This window comes from Asterias amurensis, chromosome 4 (assembly GCF_032118995.1).
Source record: "Asterias amurensis chromosome 4, ASM3211899v1".
Taxonomy (NCBI): Eukaryota; Metazoa; Echinodermata; class Asteroidea; order Forcipulatida; family Asteriidae; genus Asterias; species Asterias amurensis.
This window is the reverse complement of record NC_092651.1, coordinates 8,540,146-8,561,235: the sequence shown is the minus strand read 5'-3', so window position 1 is coordinate 8,561,235 and position 21,090 is coordinate 8,540,146. Positions and strand designations below refer to the sequence as shown.

General features: G+C 40.4%; 1 protein-coding gene across 2 annotated transcripts in view; it reads left to right on the top strand.

The window, feature by feature from the left end:
* LOC139935755 (uncharacterized) overlaps positions 1-21,090 on the top strand; it is a 190,450-nt gene that overhangs the window by 110,174 nt on the left and 59,186 nt on the right. For both annotated transcript variants that reach the window (XM_071930320.1, XM_071930319.1), the window contains exons 4-6: positions 3,273-3,371; positions 3,930-4,028; positions 16,792-16,890. In XM_071930320.1, coding sequence (XP_071786421.1) covers positions 3,273-3,371; positions 3,930-4,028; positions 16,792-16,890 — 297 coding nt within the window. The remainder of the gene's footprint in view (positions 1-3,272; positions 3,372-3,929; positions 4,029-16,791; positions 16,891-21,090) is intronic.

Genomic DNA, 21,090 nt, shown 5'->3' with positions numbered 1-21,090 from the left:
CTCATTACGTACAAATAACTTTTCATCAGTAAAATAACATCCATTTGCATTGTGGAGAATCTATTAAAGCTTTAATTAAGGTAACACTATGTACATGAGTAGGATTTTAAACTTTGCATGGTAGAGATACAATCAAACGAGTCTAATAAGGTTTGCGGTTACACTGTGAACATGAGTAGGATTTTCAATTTTGCATGGTGGAGATACAATCTAGTAAGGTTTGCAGTAATACCATGTACATGAGTAGGATTTGAAACTTTGCATGGTGGAGATACAATCTAGTTAGGTTTGTAGTAACACCATGTACATGAGTAGGATTTGAAACTTTGCATGGTGGAGATACAATCTAGTAAGGTTTGCAGTAACACCATGTACATGAGTAGGATTTGAAACTTTGCATGGTGGAGATACAATCTAGAAAGGTTTGTAGTAACACCATGTACATGAGTAGAATTTGAAACTTTGCATGGTGGAGATACAATCTAGAAAGGTTTGTAGTAACACCATGTACATGAGTAGGATTTGAAACTTTGCATGGTGGAGATACAATCTAGAAAGGTTTGTAGTAACACCATGTACCGTAATTTTCGGATTATAAACCGCGGTTTATATGTTGATTTTGACATTTTTTTGAACTCCTGCGGTTTATTCTCCGGGCGGCTTGTAAGCCGACGTGTAAATATTTAAGAGAAAAAACGGCATTTTTTAAAAGAAAGATCGTTCGTAAACTATTCTAATAATAATGTTTTTTTTCTTCAACGAGAACAAAAACCTGCCTGTGTGATGACAAAATCCCACCACAATTGTATTCCGTGTTTCCTTTGTAAAACGTTATCAACCGCCCTCAGCTCCCCCTCTCAGCGCAACTCGGGTTAGACTAGACTGGTGCCCGTCTATTTATCCTAGCGATCTCTACATGCTGACGTCAGACATTCAAGCTATACTCGTGTCTCAGCGAAATAGACTCGTCCCCTGTCTATTTATCCCACGATCTTTACTGACGTCAGACATCCAGGCTACACTCGTGTCAGCCAGCGGTTTCTTCAGGTCAACCACGCACACCGCAACAGCAGAACGTACGCAAAGAATAACTATGCCGCGCCGGGGGTCAAACAAAACGTTTTCAAACCGCCCTGATTGTTGAGTCCAGTAACATTGGGAATTTTATTTCCTGGCGGCGCAAATATGAGGGCGTAGCGCAACCCGTCGGCGAACATCGCTCAATACGGTGCCCCCAACATCTGTTGTGCAATTTCGAGATTGAGCAGCGCAATTAACAGATTGCTAGCTTTACGAACTCGCATGTGTACATGTGCTTAATGTGCACGCTGCAAGATACATTACTACACACACGCTACGTCCGTCCGCCCGTCCGCCCGTCCGTCGTTGCAATATCTGTTGTGGATCCTCGTTGTAGGACTACAATAAAAGGGAGGGAGAAACAACCACTTTTCTTTAATTCCCTTATTGAAAGACCCATTTCAACCTTATTTCCCGTCTACTCCGATGTTTAATAAAAGTGAATCCCCTGTCCTTATGATTACGCAAACAATAAGGTAGCGCATTTTGTTTAATTACTACCGCTATACAATAAAAGTGAGGGAACAACTTTAGCCGTCCCCATTATTATTTCTTTTATATTTTATAAAGGAATTTTTTTAGGAGCTGTTTACATGTTTAAAAAATGTTCCTTTATACATTGTAAACAGAAACAACAGTCATAGACAACTCTCGTTTGTGTTGTGGTAGCCCTGAAAAGGACTGTTTGGTTTTGGTTTGTCTATTTTCTATTTAAACAAAACGGAAGGCAAAGGATTCCTTGGATATAAATCTTCGCACTGTTTCTTTATCACTGCTTCTGCAGACGAATCCTATGTTGAAACGATAGTCAACGCACTGAAGTTAATTTTTATTGCAACACGATCTCACTTACCTACAAATAAAGTAGGATTTAACTTTGTCAATTTTTAAAACTGTTATTGGTTTTGTTCAGTATCACAATAACAAACGTATTTTCAGTTGTAACTTTCATCAATAATTATCCAACAAACAATAATGTGGTCCCGCAAAGGGGGTGCTGCCAGCTTACAAAAAGAATACTATCCTATAATAGATCATTTCAATTACGATCAATAGTGTAAACTTCAATATATTTCTACTCTAATTACGACGCAACTCCCACTTTGCGGCAACTATACAAGACTGCCTGATGTGCCGCCCGCCTGTCACTGCACATCGCCACAAAGAGGACCGCAAACAAGCACGGCCCCTTTGTGTGTACGCATGCGGTGATTGGCCGTTTGATGACTGGCCGTTGTTGATTGGCCGGTGATAGTTCCATTCATAAAATCTTGGCTAGACTTCGGACGGATCGAGTAGAGCGGCTGCCCATTGTACAACAAATAGCTTGAACGTCTGACCAACGCTTGAAGGCTCGCGGCCCAGTCTAATCATCAAACGTGGACAATTTTTGTCAACACAGGGCGATGCGATGCAGGGCAAAGTTCAACTATTTCTCGGTGTGCGTTGTCGACCGATCTTTGATTCACGGACAGTTTGTTGCCAAAGAAGTTCACAAAACATGGTCAACACAGCCGATCAGCAAATCGCAAATTCTTGAAAAGGGTTGTTGATGGAAAAAAGTATAACTCAGGACTGATAGTGTGAGATAAAAAAATCACCCGTAACGCGGCAGGTTTGCGTACTTCACTTCCGTGTTTTGAGGTTAGTTTTTTCATGTTTTTTTTTATTTTGGTCGCGGTTTATACGCCGCGCGGCATATACGCCGACACCTAAATATTTTTTTGTATATTTTGGGGAAGTGCGGTTTATACGCCGCGCGGTTTATAATCCGAAAATTACGGTACATGAGTAGGATTTGAAACTTTGCATGGTGGAGATACAATCTAGAAAGGTTTGTAGTAACACCATGTACATGAGTAGAATTTGAAACTTTGCATGGTGGAGATACAATCTAGAAAGGTTTGTAGTAACACCATGTACATGAGTAGGATTTGAAACTTTGCATGGTGGAGATACAATCTAGAAAGGTTTGTAGTAACACCATGTACATGAGTAGGATTGGAAACTTTGCATGGTGGAGATACAATCTAGAAAGGTTTGTAGTAACACCATGTACATGAGTAGGATTTGAAACTTTGCATGGTGGAGATACAATCTAGTGTAGTAGTCCCAAATCAGCCAGAGGTTTGATTACTTGTTCATTCATCACTTTGGACTAAATCTTAATTTCTCTTTGATATTATTTCCAGGGTGGGCAGACGGCTCTGATGTGTGCTGCCCAAGCTGGTAAACTAGAACTGGTGCAGGAGTTACTGGACAGAGGAGCTGATATCAAAGCAGTTGATGAGGTAAGTCTGTCTGGCAATCAGCATCAATAGAAGTTTTGTTCTTGTTTTTTACCCTCTGTTTTTCAAATGAGATGATCGTCTTACATCAGGTGGCCACTTCAAGGTGAGGGCTTCACCTATCTGATTTAGGCTGCCGACACTGATCTAATAAGTATAATAATAGTTAAAGATTTTTAAAGCGCACATATCTGCCTATAATGACACCCAAGGCGCATAAAGAAACACTATAAACAGTAATGTCACCAGGGCACATTGCCAACTACTCCTGGGGGCTTAAACAGTTCGTAAGGATGGAGGCATGGATGAAGGCATGGGTATTATCCATTAGGAGCCAGGCTGGTAGAGCACACTTTTTACGCAACAATAGTGGTATGTGCCTGGCTCAATGCCACAACCGTGTCATAAACAGGGATTCAAACCCGCAATCTGCACAGTTTTTTGTATACATCTACATGTACATTTATAAAGGAATCATTACAATTGAGGGGTTCCATTAAAAAGTCAAATGCATACTTTGCCTTAAAATGTGGTTATTTATGTTGTTATTTTCTTGTACAGGACAAATGGACTGCTCTGATATTTGCAGCCAAGGATGGTCATCTAGATATTGTAAAAGGTCTCCTCGCCAAAGGAGCGGAGATCGACCATACAGATGTCGTAAGTATCAATTTGTTTCACTACAAAACGAACGTACTTGAAGTGTTTGAGTCGCTAAGTGTCAGCAAACTTAGGTAACTTTCCCATTGTTCTTGTAGCTGTAAGTGTGCTCGCATTTTGGATAACAATAGATCTAGCTGCAGGCCTGTCTAGCTGGTAATGGGAGACTTTTGAGACACTGGCGACAGCAGACATAGCGGTCCTTTTTTGCAGCTCTGAGCATGTGCGCACTTTCTCGAAAACTACATTACTTTACAGGAAGCAGTTGCTCACAATGTTTATACTATCAACCTCTCCCCATTACTCGTTACCAAGAAAGGTTTTATGCTAATAATTAGTTTGAGTAGTAACCAATAGTGTCCACTCCCTTTAAACCACCCTCAAAGTCTCCCATTGGTTCTGTTTAAATACAAAATAAACAAGAGGGAAGATGAGCTGTCAAAGTTTATTTTGCGGTTGACTATCTTGGCTTGAGGCTGTCATTGTTTAGGATATTCTAGTGACAGATCTGATATGTCAGCAATGAGTGAAGATAGGAAGTTGTAAATGATCTCTACACACCTTTGAGGAACACTCAATTTTTTCCTCCTCGTTTGGGTCAATATTATTTGAGGAAACTCACTTGCAGCCATTTCGCTCTTGGAAGAAGGGAGAACCATTTGTGTACACAATGTAACTATATCTCTTCCTTTTTGGTCAAAACATTATGTTATTTGCTAGGCACATTTTGTTGCAAGGGAGGTTTACTGGATAATTTTTGCACTTCAAATAGAGAGAGAGACCAAAGTTTTTTTTAGAGTTTAATATTCTAATCTCTAACCCAGCTTATCTGTGTACCCTTGCACTGCATTGAATGCATTCTAGTAATGAATTCACATGAACAGTTCAAACAAAATTTCCAAGACTTTTACACGTTTCAGAATTTTCTGCGGTGAGTCTGGAGACTGTGATATGAAAATTAACACTCCGTTTAAAAAACTTGCTTAGCACAAATAATCGGCAAAAAAAGGTTACCAGGCAGATTATCATTTATCATTGCTGTGACTGGTACCCCACTCACTTCTTGCTTAGCAGAATTTTCTGCTTAACAGCTTTATGAAATTGGGCAAAGTGCGCATTTGGTAATTACTTAAAAATGTATATTAGCATAAAAACTTACTTGGTAACGAGCAATGGAGAGCTGTTTATAGTATAAAACATTGTGAAAAACAGCTCCCTCTGAAGTAACGTAGTTTTTGAGAAGGAGGTAATTTCTCACTAAAATATTTAAATCTGAGAAAGACTTAAGCCCTGAAGTCTTCTCAGACTTGAAAGCACACAAATTTGTGCAACAAGGGTCAAGGGTATTTTCCATTGTTATCTTGCAACTTCAAATACCAATTGAGCCCAAATGTTGGAATACTGGTCTTTGACAATTATGGTCATCCAAGTTGCAAGAAAATAATGAAAGAAAAAACACCCTTGTTACTCAAATTTGTGTGCTTTCAGATGTCTAAAGTTTTGTTAAAATACTGTAGGCCTGAAGCCTCTCGCTCAAAAACTACATTACTTGAGAGGGAGCCGTTTCTCACAATGTTTAATACTATCAACAGCTCTCCATTGCTCATTACCAAGTACATCTTTATGCTACTTTGAATTATTTTGAGTAATTACCAATAGTGTCCAGTGCCTTTAAAGCAGATTCCTGAGGTTGGCCTATCTTTAAAGGTGCTTATGTCAATATTTCCCCTGGGTGAAATCCTATCTCCTTGAGATGACTAGACCAATCACACTCTGTACAGAACAGGTCTCTCATCAACTCAATGCAAACTAATTGAGTCATCAATCTCTTAAAACCACAACTGCCAATTTGCTTCTTGTTATAATCCTGTCGTGTCTTTTAAATAAATAATGGGTGAGTCATGGCCGATTGCTGTGACCATTTATAATACCTAATAGATGTCTGTATAGGGATGTGCTTATAGAATAATGGTGTGAAGTAAGGGCAATTTGATTTGGTGCACCATTGGGACGGGATTCAATTAGACTTATAAATTAGGTTTGGTTAAACAGGATTAGTCCAGCCTGATGATTAAATACTGAAGAACATTTCATACACTATTGACAATTAATTTCTTGCTTGGGTAAAAACTATAAATGGCTCTGTTAGCCATTAGCCAAATGCACCGAAAGTAGATTTTGTACATTTAATTTGAAATGGCAGATGGGTATTTTGTATTACTGTCATTAAAAAACTGCTGGATATTTATTGGCCAGTGATTTTAGCATCAGGCCAGTAAACTCAAGGCCAGACAAGTCCGCCTGTCTTGTGTTTTTGTTCAAATGTTGACTTTTAGTCTGATAATAGAAATATGTTGATGAAGACTTCTCACCCATAATATACAATTTTTTTCTTTCAAATTAAAAAAGTTTTTATCTTCCCACTTCAATTCTTGTCCTATAAACATTTTGAGCTATGTGGGTGTCCTACTGCTGCGCTGTTGTATGCAATAAAGGAGTCACATTTCAACACAAGTCAGTCAGAAGCTATTGGGGGGGGGGGGGAGAGAAGGGGACACTTAGAAGTTCATGGCTTTTTATTCACACCCCGAACAAAGATATTTTACAAATAGGCACAACGCAAAAAATAGATGACTCAGTTGGTCAGGGATAAACAAAATATCAGACTTTTATCTGAATTTATACTTTGGTTTATGTCTGCCTGGTAAAAAAAATAGCTGTTTTTTTTTCCATTCAAAAAGATACCCTGTTTATTGATCTACTTCTCTAGTGCTTTGGATAGTGTTCCCAGAAGCTCCTTGGAATCCATAATGCCCGGTTGATACTTCCTGCCAATTTGAGTGCGACACAAATTTTGACGTCACAAATTTGCAACTAATAATTGGCAACAGTTGCACTGTGTTCAACTCCTGAGAAACATTCGCTTTGAAAACAGCCATGTGATGCCACAATCCGCTTTGTATTTGCAGGAGTATGAACAAAGCTTAACTCCAGGGGTTACCGTTAGGTGGAACTGTTATCATTTCGAGGTACCCCCTAAAATGTAGATCCCATGTTGGAACTTTTTGTCAGCAAAGACCGTCACCTCTGATTGGTAGAGCGCCAGCATGTTAATCCAGTAGTTGCAGGTTCAAATCCTACTCTAGTCTACTCTTTTCAATCCTAAAAGATTTTGTCAAGGTACTTCTTAAAGTTTATCCTGTTGTCAGACATTTTTTACTGTCACCTCTGGTTGGTAGAGCGTCGGCATGTAATTTTAATGCGGTGGTTACAGGTTTAAATCCCACTCTAGTCTACTTGTTCACTCCCAAAAGTTTTGCCCGGGGAAGAGAGGAGAACCATTTTTGTAACTATAGGGGACTACATAAAAAAAATCCCTAAAAACATAACGTTATTTGCTTGTCCTTATTTTGTTGTATGAGAAACCTACTGGATAATTATTGTGCTTCAAATAGAGAGAGAAAGTCTAGTTGAGATCAACATTCTAATCTCAAACAGTGCTTACATGTGTACTCAAGCTCTGGTGCTTCTGTTTATCAGAGTGTTGGTTCAAATCCCGGTCGGGACACTTCTGTCCCTGAGCAAAACACTTCACTATATTTGCTTCTCTCCACCCAGGGGTAAATGGGTACCTGTGAGGGCAGAGATGGTTTTTGTGGTTGGATTAGCCTTGATTGCGCTACATATTTGGCGGCACAGGCTGTATACTTCTCAGGGAGCTGAGATGGTTTAATGTGGAAGCGCCGTGAGCGTCACTGCGTGACAGACCTGAGCGCTATATAAGAAGCCACTGTTATTGTTATTATTATTATTATTACCTTGCCACTGCATTTAATTCATTCTAGGAATGAATTTTTATAACTGGGTTTGAAAAGTAGAAAAGTTTATTTCATTGTACCTCCTAAAGTTTTGATCCTTTTGTCCGACCTTTTGACTTTCACCTCTGTTTGGTAGAGTGCCGGCATGTTAATCCAGTAGTTTGCAGGTTCAAATATTTGTCTTTGTTCAACCTATAGCGAAATAAATGATACTGCTCATGCTCATCATGGCTCATTCATTGAACATCAATATCGGAAAGCAATATGTTTGACCGCGGTGCTACAAAGCTGCCGGTTATTGATTTTTTAGTTCGGTGGATTGGTTACCGACGGACAGAAGGCAAGTACTCCACTGTTATTGTCAGTTCATGGATTTGTCACACGTCTATGATCCGAGAAACATCATCAAAAAGACACGGGCTTTGTTGACTTTGTGTTTCCTGTTTGTTCTAGCGAATGTTAGCGGTCTCTTTTTTGTATAATATTTTTTTGTCATTTACTCAAAACTGTGTATGTTACTTAGTTAAAAAAAAACCTTGAAACTCTGTATGTTACTTACGTCATACTACACAAGAAAAAAAGAGGGAAAACTAAAAGCCCTTCACATTTTTTAATTCAAATTTTTGAAATAGATTAATTATCAACAATCATAAGATGGTCACTGTTTCCACTTGAGTGATGGAATTTGCCCTTTTGATCCCTTGGAGTGGAATCTAAAAAATGGGAGAAATTTCAAGATCACAGTTTTCCGTCTCCAGCCTCTTGGATAAGTAGAAGCAGTCCTTCATTATGAGGCAGGATAATTGCAGAGTCTTGTGGGTTGCTATGCTGCAGACGACAAGACTGGGAATGTGTAATTAAGGACTGAGACCAGGGTACAGAATGGATGGTTAGCTATAAGAGAAGAAGCCCTGTGTGTTTCTGTCTTCAGTCTTTATCTTGATTCAATGCTTAGGAGTTTTAAAGCCAGGGTCTACTTTTTGTAATTTGTCAAAGATTGTCATCCTCAATTTGGTGAACAAAACTGTGGAAATTTGGGCACAATTGGTCAATGTAGTTCCAAGCAAATTATAAAAGAAAAAATACTATTATTGCATAGAGTTGTGTGCTTTCAGATGCCTGTGAAAGGTTGAAGCATATAGACGATGTGACCTCTGACGTCACATGAAAACCATAACATGATTCGCGTGCATACCGCCGGGCAAAACCTTTGTGTTTTGGCAGCCAGATAGAAAGTGTATGCAAACTTACCATGACTACGTGTCTTTTTGCCCGGCGAAACATGACGTATACAGTGTTTTTTCAACAGAGGGCGGTTTGAATGTAAAAATGGGTCACATCGTCTATATCAGATTCAAAATTTGTAGTGGAAATTACCTCTTTCTCAAAAACTCCATTACTTCATAGGGAATCATTTCTCACAATGTTTTTATATTATCAACAGCTTTTCAGTGTCCAATACCAAGTAGGTTTGTATGGTCATTGTGGTGGCACAAGATTTGTTTGGTAGTAGACTTAGCCCTGCGTTTTTAGGGGAGAGGGACCCTAGCTTGATCATTGTTCATCTATGGGACGGACAGTCTTGTAGGCAGGCGAGTGTAATCTGTATCTTTGCCACTTGTAGGACTGTTTTGTTTACAACTTATGGAAGTGTCGTGGCCGAGCAGTTCATCATCATCATCATAGCCGACTCCTGAGGTAGATCCCGGAGATGGCTTCCCAACTAAGAGTCTCCATAGGTCTCTGTTCCTTGCTAGGTGTCCTGCTGCTGCCACAGATGGTATGTCAGCCTCTTCACAGAAGTGCTTGATATCTTCCAGCCATCGTTTCCCTGGTCTTCCTCTGGGTCTGTTTCCTGCAATGTGGCCCTCTAGAAGTATTTTGGGGTATCGGCCATTGCCCATTCTGTTCACATGCCCAAAATACTTGAGTTTAGTTTTGCTAATTGAAGTTGGACGATCTTTATAGTAGTGAAGCAGTTCACGTACTCTTGTGTTGCGAAGTCTGTCCCTTCTGGTGACCCCCAGGATTTTCCTCAAGCAGGCCATCTCGAAAACCCTTAATCTCTGCTCATCTGCTTTCTTTAGTGTCCATGTTTCGGAGCTGTAGGTGGCTATTGGTAGAACCAAGACTCTGTAAAGATTAAGCTTGGTTGAATTCTTGATGTCTTTGGATGTCCATATAGAGTTCAGCTTTTGCATGGCCCCCATGGCAAGTCCAACTCTACGCTTGATGTCATTTTCACTGGTGGGGATTTCTGAAATCACACACCCCAAGTAGCCGAAGTTTTCGACTTAGTCCAAGGATTTACCATCTATCTGTATGTTAAGTTGGATCTTATCTCTGTTAAGGACTTGGACTACAGTTTTGCTTTTGTTTATTGTCAGACCAAACTTCTTGCTGAAGGTATCAACCTCTGAAACTAGAAACTGGAGGTCTTCTTCGTTTTCTGCCAGAAGTACAATATCGTCTGCAAAACGAAGATTGTTGATGTATTGCCCTTGAACTCTTACACCAATCTGTTAATCTTGAATCGCAAGTCTCAATACCAGATCCAGGATGATGTTAAAGAGTTGGGGTGACAGTATACATCCCTGCCGGACTCCTGTTGTGGTAGTGAACCATGAGGTGAGTTCCCCATTAACTCTTACAGCGCTTTGTGATACACCGTAGAGAGCTCTAAGGAGATCTACCGTTTTTGATGGGTAGCCCAGGTGTCGCATGGCTTGCCAGAGACCCTCCTGCCAGACTGTGTCAAAAGCCTTTTGATAATCGATGTAACAGCAGTATAAAGGTTTTCTTATCTCATTATACTTTTCTGCTAGTTGTCTTAAAGTAAAGAGTTGGTCGGTGGTGCTATGTCCTGGTCTGAAGCCTGCCTGTGATTCAGCTAGGATGTTTTCTGTTTGGGTCTGCATTCGTTTGTGTAATATGCTGCAGAAGACTTTTCCCGCCAGGTTTAGGAGGCTGATTCCCCTGTAGTTGGAGCAATCCAACTTGTCCTTTTTCTTGAAGATGGGTACAATGATGGCTCTCCCCCATTCCTGTGGAATTTCACCTGTGTCCCATATTTTGTTGCACAGTTTGTGTATGATTTTAGTGCCGGTTTCACCTGTTGCTTTTAGCTCTTCGGCCGATATGCCATCAAATCCTGGGGCTTTGCCTGAGCAGTTAAGAGCACCGAATTCAAACTCTGGTGTTTCTGATCAGCAGAGTGTGGGTTCGAATCTCCAGCCGTGACAGTTGTGTCCGTAAGCAAGACACTTACCCATTGCTTCATACTTCGGATTGGAACGTAAAGCTGTTGGTCCCGTGTGTTGTGTAACGCATGTAAAATAACCCAGTGCACTTATCAAAAAGAGAAGGGGTTCGCCCCGGTGTTCCTGGCTCTGGCTGCTTAATGCGCCGTAGCAAATTGTAAACCCTGGTGCTAAATAATTGGGTCTCAGAATTCATCACTTCAATAACCTATCTTTCTGAAAGTTTCTGCTGTATTTCCACATATATCAATAACATGTTGGGCAAGTTATGGAAAATGGTTATCAACCCTTTGTTAAAAAAAAAAAAAAAAAAAAGAAAGAAGAAAAAAAAGAGGATGAACTGATTTCCTCGAACGTTGCTGAACTACTCTACTCAAATAAGAGCAAACACCTTCGAAAGGGGTAGATTTCACAAAGATAGTGCAAACTTAGGATTAGTCCTAGGACTCTTTAGGAGTAATTAAAAACCTAACTTGAAATAAGACTGTAGTCTAATAACTCTCTGTGAAATCCAACCCGGAACGTCATCTTTGAGAGGGCAAGACCATTTTTTCATTTTCCAAAGTGCGCTTCCATTTAAAAAGTGTATGGGAAACTTTTGAACAGGCGCCAAGGCCAATACCAGGGCAACGGAGGCAATGGCCTACGTGTAGTTCCAGGTCTGAATAGGTGCAGGGATTTCAATCAATCAATCAATCAATCAATCAATCAATCAATCAATCAATCAATCAATCAATCAATCAATCAATCAATCAATCAATCAAACAAAATGTGTATAGCGCCTGAATCAAAAGTTTGCTCAAAGGCACTGAGGCACAGAAGAAATAACAAGTCATTGATGGTAGGCCTCCTGAAACAAGTGGGCTTTCAGAAGGGCCTTGAATGTGTTGAAGGATGTTGTGTCCCTGATGTGATTGGAAACAATAAGGTCCTCTATTCCAATCTTCTTCTCTGAATTGCCGCGTGTGAACTTACTGTAAACAAGTTTATCGCTATTATCTTCCAGTACGCGCTAATCCACCAATCAGAAGCTCGAACTACTAGGGGGATAAAAACATATATGCTACGACCTCTGTTTTATATCGTACTTCCCCTGTTTTTATTACACAGTGTGTATTGTGAAATGTCATTTTGTCACGCTCCGTATACGGACAGTGCCAAAATTACATTCTAAACTTTGTGCGCGTGAAATATCGCTCTGAAATTTTAAATTTTGCGCGTTGCAAATTCAGCCAAGTTGGATATGGGACGCAGAAGCGTTATATTTTTTTGTATTCCACTCACGCTTGTGTGATAACTTACAATACATGTCAAAGATTGATGAAGAAGAGCATCTAGCTAGTGTTAAGTCCCGGTCACACAGGCCCCGATAACGAGAACGAAAACGATAACGAAAACGATAACGATAAAAATGCACGCCCTCGATTGGTTGAATGAGCGTGGGCGTATTCTGCACGGAGCAATTCAACCAATCGCGAGCCTGCATTTTTATTGTTCTTGTTTTCGTTCTCGTTATCAGGGCCTGTGTGACCGGGCCTTTACTCTTCTTAGTTAGACTGATTGACTTCTCACAGGTATCATTGAAATCGAGATGAGTTTCAGGAGAACGAGAGTAAGGCCTGTGATCCAACCTTGTAGTGTCCTTCCTAATTGTCATGCACGACATCACAACCAATCTGCATGGCGATGTGACATGGCTTTCGGCATCATTCCCATTCAGGCACGCTATTTCCAGCGACCCTGCCTAAACATGCTCGACTGGATAGTGCCACACAGATGAATTGAGGCCGCAGAAGCCGGCAATCAGGCGGAAAGTTTTATCAAGAAAAGGCTGATCATACCTTACTCTTCTCTTTCTTTGGAATCATGATGTTGATAATGCATAAGATTTAATCAAAGGACAAATTCTAGTCAGAGACATTGCACATAATATATCACATAGCTTTGCTTGTCTTTTTATTGAGTGTGGAGGGGGGGGGGGGGTAATCTTCATTCAAAATAACATGCAGGTTCATGGCTCCAGCCACCCATGCATCGCTCAAAGTTGCGCACAGTTGATGCATTACATGGTAATTTTGACCCCCAATCGTTGCAGCGGTGGGTGACGACGCCAGTTGATGCAGGGGGCTCTCGATCGTTGCAAGTTGGTGAAGTAACCCTCGACTTCATTATAACTGGGTCAAATCTTGTGTCAGGCACAAAGTCTACTCTATTTGTACATGACAGAAAATAGATGTAGCTGTTGCAAACTGCATACCAACCAAAAGGACCTGTGGTATTAATGCAAAACATAGTTAATGGCCTGGGTTTCCGACCCTAGCAAAGTCTTTCTCTTTAGCCTTCGAGAAAGACTCTGCTAGGGTGGAATTTTGTACATTATACATGTATTATCAGGTGTGTGGTTTCTTTTGGCTTTCTGAAAACCTCCTTGAGCCTTTAAATTTCCATGAAATGATTTAAGCAGTCAACAAAGCGAGAAGGACACATTGTGTCCAAAACCTAAACATTTGTATTTCTTATGATGCCGAGAGTCTGTAAACCTCCCGAGTTGTAGCGTCGGGGAAGTTCTGGGTCTAGAATTAGGGGGACCTGGACCCACAAGCTATTTTTACGGGACCAGTCCAATCCCATCTCTGACATTTCAGAGTTGTTCAATTCCCCCCCCCCCCCCCCACCCCACACACACACATATAATTTCAGATTTCATTTGTTACAATTATATTTTCATATTGGCCACCGGCCAAACTTGTGAATACTATTTTGATAAAGTGCCTCTAGGCTTATCTCTCTTGGGGCTGGGGTTGGCATTTCATAAATGTTTCCCTACTATTTTATTACATGTATACATATAGAACACAAACCAAAGAGGTTTTTTTTTTCTGAATGGAAAGACTTCGGAGTAGAAGTGCCCTGTAGAATTGCTCCAAGAACATTTGTAACCAAATCTATTTCTGGCGAGAAGATTTTCCCTAATATAATTTGCTTAACGAGTGTCATTTAATTATAATTCTTTGTGGCACTGACTTATATTTTGAGGGAGATGCATCTAAGTACATGTCAAGTGTATAAAATAAAAAAGCAATAAAAGTTGTGTATAACCAACATGCCCTTGGTTTATTAAGATGCAGAGCAGTATTTTAAGCCCACAAGCCAGACAGTTTATTAATAGTACCTCTTACTCGCTCCGATGATTTCATTGCACATTTTCATCTGACGCAGATTGGCACTTTACAAGGAGCACATTTCCTGTAATCTATTTATGTGTTGTTTTTAAATTCATGGCTATCTAGTTACAAAAAAGTATTATTTATGGGGTTTTTTTTTACGGAAATGCTACTTACATGGTTGTTATTAATGTATGGTTAAAATCACAACGTTAACATGTTCTTACTGAGACATTCAGCATTTATATCTGGTTCAATACATAAGGGCAAAATTTCATGGCTCTGCTTATCGTAAGCAAAGGAAGCAGGGAGTTACGCACTTACGTCAGGCATATTTCCTTGGTCATCTGGAAATGTTTTGCTTGTGTGCGTGGTTACTCCACGTCGCAGAAATTCGGTGCTGAAACATTAAGTGGAGAGTGGTGATCGCAATCGCAGATTTCAGCATTAAGCCGAGCAATGAAATTAAGTCCCACTATACATTGAAGTTAATTCGTTCGTCCACAGACCGGTCACAATTAAAATCCCCTTAGAAAATCAGTTGTTAAAATGAAAAACATAGATTGCACAACCACACAGTTTTCAGAATGGGAAAGAGGACTCTTGAGGGTGCTATTGTGAATTTTCTTGGGGGTCGCCATTTGCACACAAAAAATTGGTTAATATAGTATTACATGAACTTGTAAGCCCTCAATCCTTTATTTCCCCTGCCTGTACCCCTATCCCCTGTCACCCCAAACAAAATTGTCTTCAATGAACATAACAATAATAATAATTTTGGCTTCTTATATAGCGCACATGTCCGTCACTCAATGACGCCCCTGATGCTGTAACATACAGTATTTCCTGCAAGATGTGGGACTACGTTTGAATTATGAGACCTAATTCTGATAGCACCATGTTTTACAAGGTGCTGTGGCGCAATTTGCTGCCGATCAGACCAGGAACGCTGGGGCAAACCCCTTCTCCTATTGATAAGTGCACTGGGTTCTTGCGTTACATAACACGGACCAATGGCTAAACGTCCCATCCGAAGGACAAAGCAATGTGTCAAGTGTCTTGCTTAAGGACACAAGTGTCACAGCTGGGGATTCGAACCCACACTGATCAGAAACACCAGAGTTTGAGTTCAGTGCTCTTAACCGCTCGGCCACGTCACTTCCACAATGAGACCATATGACATTAGTTCATCTGTTTTTAACTAAACTCTTTCAGTGCCAGTGCTTTGTTTTGCGTTATTAACCTAAAATGCTCAGCTTTTTGAAAATTCTGTGAAAAAAAGGTCTCTCTCACCAAACAAAATGTATCTTGCTGATTTGTGTTGCTTTATGGTACATTAGTCAATCAGTATTTCTTGAGTGTTAATGACCTCTTGTGAAAAATGTATTTTATTGGTTGTGCATGTATGATTTATGACTCTTTTTGAGTCATAAAAAAGATCCGACCTGTACAATTATGGGGCTTTTAGAATACATACAGACATAGAATAGATTGTACATGTATGACCTTGGCACTGAGAGAGTGAACATTGCACAAACATTTGCTTATAAACTTCATAAAATTGGTTTGAAATGCCAAGCAATATTGCTTAATAATGATGAAGTCATGTCGTGAGTCTGTCCTTGTCAATATGAGTCTGTCCTTAGGACAATATTACATTGGTCCAAACTCGCTGGATTGAAACTATCAACTGTGAGCATTCTAAGTCATTAATGTTCAGAACTATGTTCACAGATGCTGAAACGTTAAATTGGATTTGGGGGGGGGGAGGGGGTTCACGATCAGGGGTTGGGGGAATTAACACAGCATGAGGAACAGCAAGCGTTCTGTAATTTGATTACAGAGAGAGAATGTAAAGATTTAAGTTTTCTGTACTGTTTGTGCTTTTTTCTAATCTCAAAAAATATGGGAGATGTGGATGTGCCTTTTCGATAGCGAAACTTCCCAGCTGATTCCATATTGGGTAGCATTTTGTCATTGGCTCCTCCTGTCTGGCAGTTGATCTTAATAAAACAATAATTCCCATCCAACTTTTGGTAGCATTAGGTGGCAGCAGACTGACCAGATACACCCATTGTTCTTGGAAATGTGCGCATTGCAGGAGCTCAGGGCCCAGTTTCATGGCTCTGGTTACCGCCGAACTCTGCGCTTACGATCTCAATCAGCGCTTATTCTGCAAGAACCGAATTTCTGCACTAGCTGTGTAAGCGCAGAATGCCTAGTATTGTGGAATACGCACGAGCAGAAGCAAAAATACCCGCTAACCCGTGAACTACACTTGACAGAAGGGCGGAATTCCCTGCTTCCGTAAGCGCCGATTCTTTGCTTACTGTAACCAGATCTATGAACTTGGGCCCTGCTAATATTTCCAGCTTAGAATCCGCAAGATTTTGTACAACAATCATGGAGCTAGAATTTTGTATGGAGTGGAAACAATTTCCCCTACTATGTTTAATGTAATTTTAAATATCTCCTCTATTGTTTAATATTGTATTGATGGTTGTCCTGTGTATCATTTCAGAATGGTTGGTCAGCGTTGATGTGGGCAAGCTACAAGGGCCATGCAGAGGTTGCCGAAGAACTACTACAGCAAGGGGCCTCGCCGAACGTCCAAGCACATGTAAGTTCAGATCTATAATCTTCATTAGGCCCTGCATGTATTTCTTGGCTCTGCTTACCGCCAAACTCTGCGCTTTGGATACCATTCTCTGCTTGGCTGCAAGCGCTGAATTTCTGTGCTAGCTGTGTTCATGGTTTAACATGTTTAAGCGTAAAATGCCTGAGAACTGTGAAGTATGCACACACACACGCCAAATTCTCCGCTAACCCATGAAATACGCTTGACGTAAGCACAGAATTTCCTGCTTCCGCAAGCGCTGATTCTTTGCTTACGGTAAGCAGAGCCAAGAAATTGGGCCCTGTGTAGTGAAGACTTACATTAACTATTTAATGAAATTGTAGGGATTGATATTTGTGTTGGGAATGGGCCAAAGTCCTTGGCTCATATTCATTGAGCAGTTTAAACAGCACATATTGCTTAACAGCTTTCTGCTAAGCACAACTAAGCACAACTAAGCAGGATACCAGTCGATGATGGTACATGTGGAATGGTAGTTTGGCTGGTTACCTTGTTCTAGTAAGCGTAATTTTGTTCTGATAAGCGCTGTTTTGTGATTCTTAAAGGAACACGTTGCCTTGGATCGGACGAGTAGGTCTATAAAAAGTGTTTTGTAACCATTTGTTATAAAATGCATATGGTTGGAAAGATGTTTTAAAAGTAGAATACAATGATCAACACATATTTGCCTCGAAATTGCGTGGTTTTCCTTTAACTTTGCGAACTAACACGGTCGGCCATTTATGGGAGTCAAAAATTTGACTCCCATAAATGGCCGACCGTGTTTGTCGACGAGGTAAGAGGAAAACCACGCAAATTAGAGTGATAATTGTGTGTATCATTATATTCTACTTTTAAAATATCTTTCTAATCATATGCATTTTATAACAAACGGTTACAAACGCTTTTCCAAGACCAACTCGACCGATCCAAGGCAACGTGTTCCTTTAACTCTTTGAAATCGGGCTCCTGGTCTTATGCTCATATCTGTCCTAGGCATTTTGAAAATTCTTGTTAGGGTGCGAATAATCCGAATAATCCTGTAGGCCATCATCCCAGTCTGAGGATTGGGGATATATTCCAACCCCCCCCCCCCTCCCCAAACAATTTCAAATTTCAAAGCAGTAGAGTATTGATCACAAAGCTTCCATCAAAATGTTCATAAGTGGTATTGATAGCTACGAGTGGGAGTGCAAGTTGTTCAACTTGTCTGCAGTTGACGAGCGTCTGATTAAAAAAAAAGTCAACTCTTCATCCCCAAAGAGGAAATAGACTTTATGCTTTGTCCCGCTGGCCTGGCAACCTCCACTCCCTCTGAAGTGAGGGGCACTTAAGATCAGCAAAGACCATAAGTTGGTCTTTAACCGAGTCTAGCGCTTTTAAAAAGAAAGAAAACTTAAACAGATTGAACCAGATTGCGCCAGATTTAGAACAGATAATCAAAATCTGGCGTTGCATCGTAGACACTCAAAGTCTGGTACGTGATTTCACTTTTGATTGTGTTGCTTTTGAATGAGATGAGAGTCTGTTTTTAAAGAGTGTCGCTGTGTGTGGAGATCTCTTTGTCCGCTTTCTCAAGTGTTTAATTTGCGCACATTGTCAGAGTAATCAGTGACTCTTCAATCACTCTCACTCACGTTAGTAACAGCTGATTTAAAGGGTTTGTGTACTTTTTGTCTGACACAAACGTCCACGGATTTCGTTAAACTTACACAGTATTTGATGGTAGAAAGCTTCCTTTTAAAAAATATTACTTGCTAAAGTGCTGTAGCTGTTGAGATGCGAATATATTGACAAACTTGCTCAGTGATTTTCACTTTTTGTGTTCTGAAAAACTTGTTGACTCATGAAGCTGAAACTTACGGGATTAATATCACGGCCAAAAACTTGATCTACAAAAAGGTATCAAAACCCTCTAAAGAAGTGGCTTTAATTTGTACAGCTTCTCCCTTCATCTTTAGCTTCTACTCAGCACGTAATGCAGTGAAAATTACAAAAAGGTGGATACTGCAACAATAGTATTTTATAGAAGTAATTAATAAGGGAATACATACAGTATGTGCTTGGCGGGTTTTAAACACTATGTTTAACCTGTTAATACCGGCACATTTTTATTCCCATTCAAAAATACCTTTTCGGTCAAAAAACATAAAAACCTTTTGGTCCAAAAGTTTGAAAAATGCAAAGATATGATTGTTCAATGATTTCTTTCAACAAAACTCCCCTCCAGCTATGAAATGGTAAAGCCCTCTCGTAAAAACTCCTTATAAGGAGATTGGGGTACGCGTCGGGTGTATCGCGTGATGTGGCACAACTGTTCCAGCAGTTGTTCTCTACCAAAAGGAATGAACAAACTGTCTTATCAGCACCGGTGCAAGCTCGAGTGTCACTCCTATGTTTAAACACTTCTGGCTGTGGTTATATCATCCATTTGAACACCCCACGTGATGTCCTTTCAACCAATCAAAATAGAGAAACTGAGCAGGTGTTTATGGATAACAATTATAATACTGAGTTCTTATATAGCACTTTATTACACAGGCATCTAAAAGTGCTTAGGATGTTTTCCTGCAAGGTTTACTCTATGAAGTATGAGATATTTTCCCTTTACATACACGTAGCACCAAGTATTGGTTTACAAACTTCCGTGGACTAATATGCAGCCAATCAAACCGGGAACACTGGGGTGAACCCCTTCTCTTTACGATAAGTGCACTGGGTTATGTTACATGCATTCTACAGTACACAGGACCTTCGGCTTAACATCCCATCCGAAGGACGCAGCAATAATGGTTAAGTGCCTTGCTTTTAAGGACCCAAGTGCCACAAACAGGACTCCAACCCACACTCTGCTGATCAGAAACCACCAGAGCTGGAGTCTGGCGCTGAGCATAACAAATGCTCATTAGAAATACGAATACCGGCCACTATTGTCCACTATGCTCGTATGTGACTGGTATCCTGCTCATTTAATTAGCAGCTGAATGAAATTGGGAAGGACCAGGGCCCTATTTCATAAACCTGTATATATTATACAAAACTTGCTTAGCACAGACATGTAATGCTTTTTATAACACCCCTTACAAATATTCTGCCTTTTCATTGGTTTAGAGCGCGTCACATGATGTCTTAGTTTTACTAGAAGAGACGGCCGTGTGATAGTGCATTAATTGTTTTCCGTGTGATAGTCCGACGACTATCACACGGCGTGCAATACCCTGACGCCTTTTACCCACCTCAAACCCAGTTGTGCATCTGTGGATCTGAAATTGGCGTGCGAATGTTGGTTGTACGAGGATGATAAATTAGAATAGTCTGTTGGGGTGTTGTAAAATAAATATTGATTGCTTTTACTCGCGCTATGATTAAAACTCTGACTCCCTTGGTGATCCCCAGACCGTTCCCCCGCGGGATCATCTCGGGAGTCGTAGTTTTAACCATAGCTCTCGAAGCAGTCAAAATTTGTATAATAACTGTAGCAGGTTACATTGTTGTGACTGGCACCCCACTAAAAAATGTCTTTGCAAAGAAATTTGTGAAGCAGTGATTTTCTGCTTATAATTTACAGCTTCATGAAATTTGGCCCAGAAGTTTTGAAAGCATTGGGTTTTTGCTTAAACTGTAGTTGGCCATGCACTGGACACGTACAACGAAACAAGCATTTTCTGTCCCGGCCTTAAAAAAAATGTTTAGGAGGGGAAATTCTTGAGGGACCAGTTGTGTTTTCATTCCTGGAGATAAAACCATTCATCTAAGCTGTCTTTGTTTTTAATCCGGGTTTAGACTGTATCAACTGCTCCAGTTGCAAAGGACCTAGCTGGTTCCCATTGGACTAGGGGAACCGGTAAGAACGAGTAGTTAGTTGGCCTTATGTACACCAACTGTGAGATTTTGCCGGTCAGCAGCTTATCCCAGGGGGGATGAACTCAAAAGAAGAAGGGATTAGTCCTGCAAAGCTGCTATATGTGGCTGGGGGAAAATTATAGAGACCCTTTTAATGCTGTTTAAAGTGGGCCAGTGCACTGTGACCAAAATGGATTATTTGGACACCACATTGAGAAAAATGTGACAATAATATAAATTCTGGAGAAATGAACTAAGTACATAAAGACCTTATGCACATGATGTTGTGTCAGTAGGGCGCCCTCATCACTTAGAGGTAAAAAAGCGGCAGTTTATTGGCTTGTGCGCGGCGCATACAAA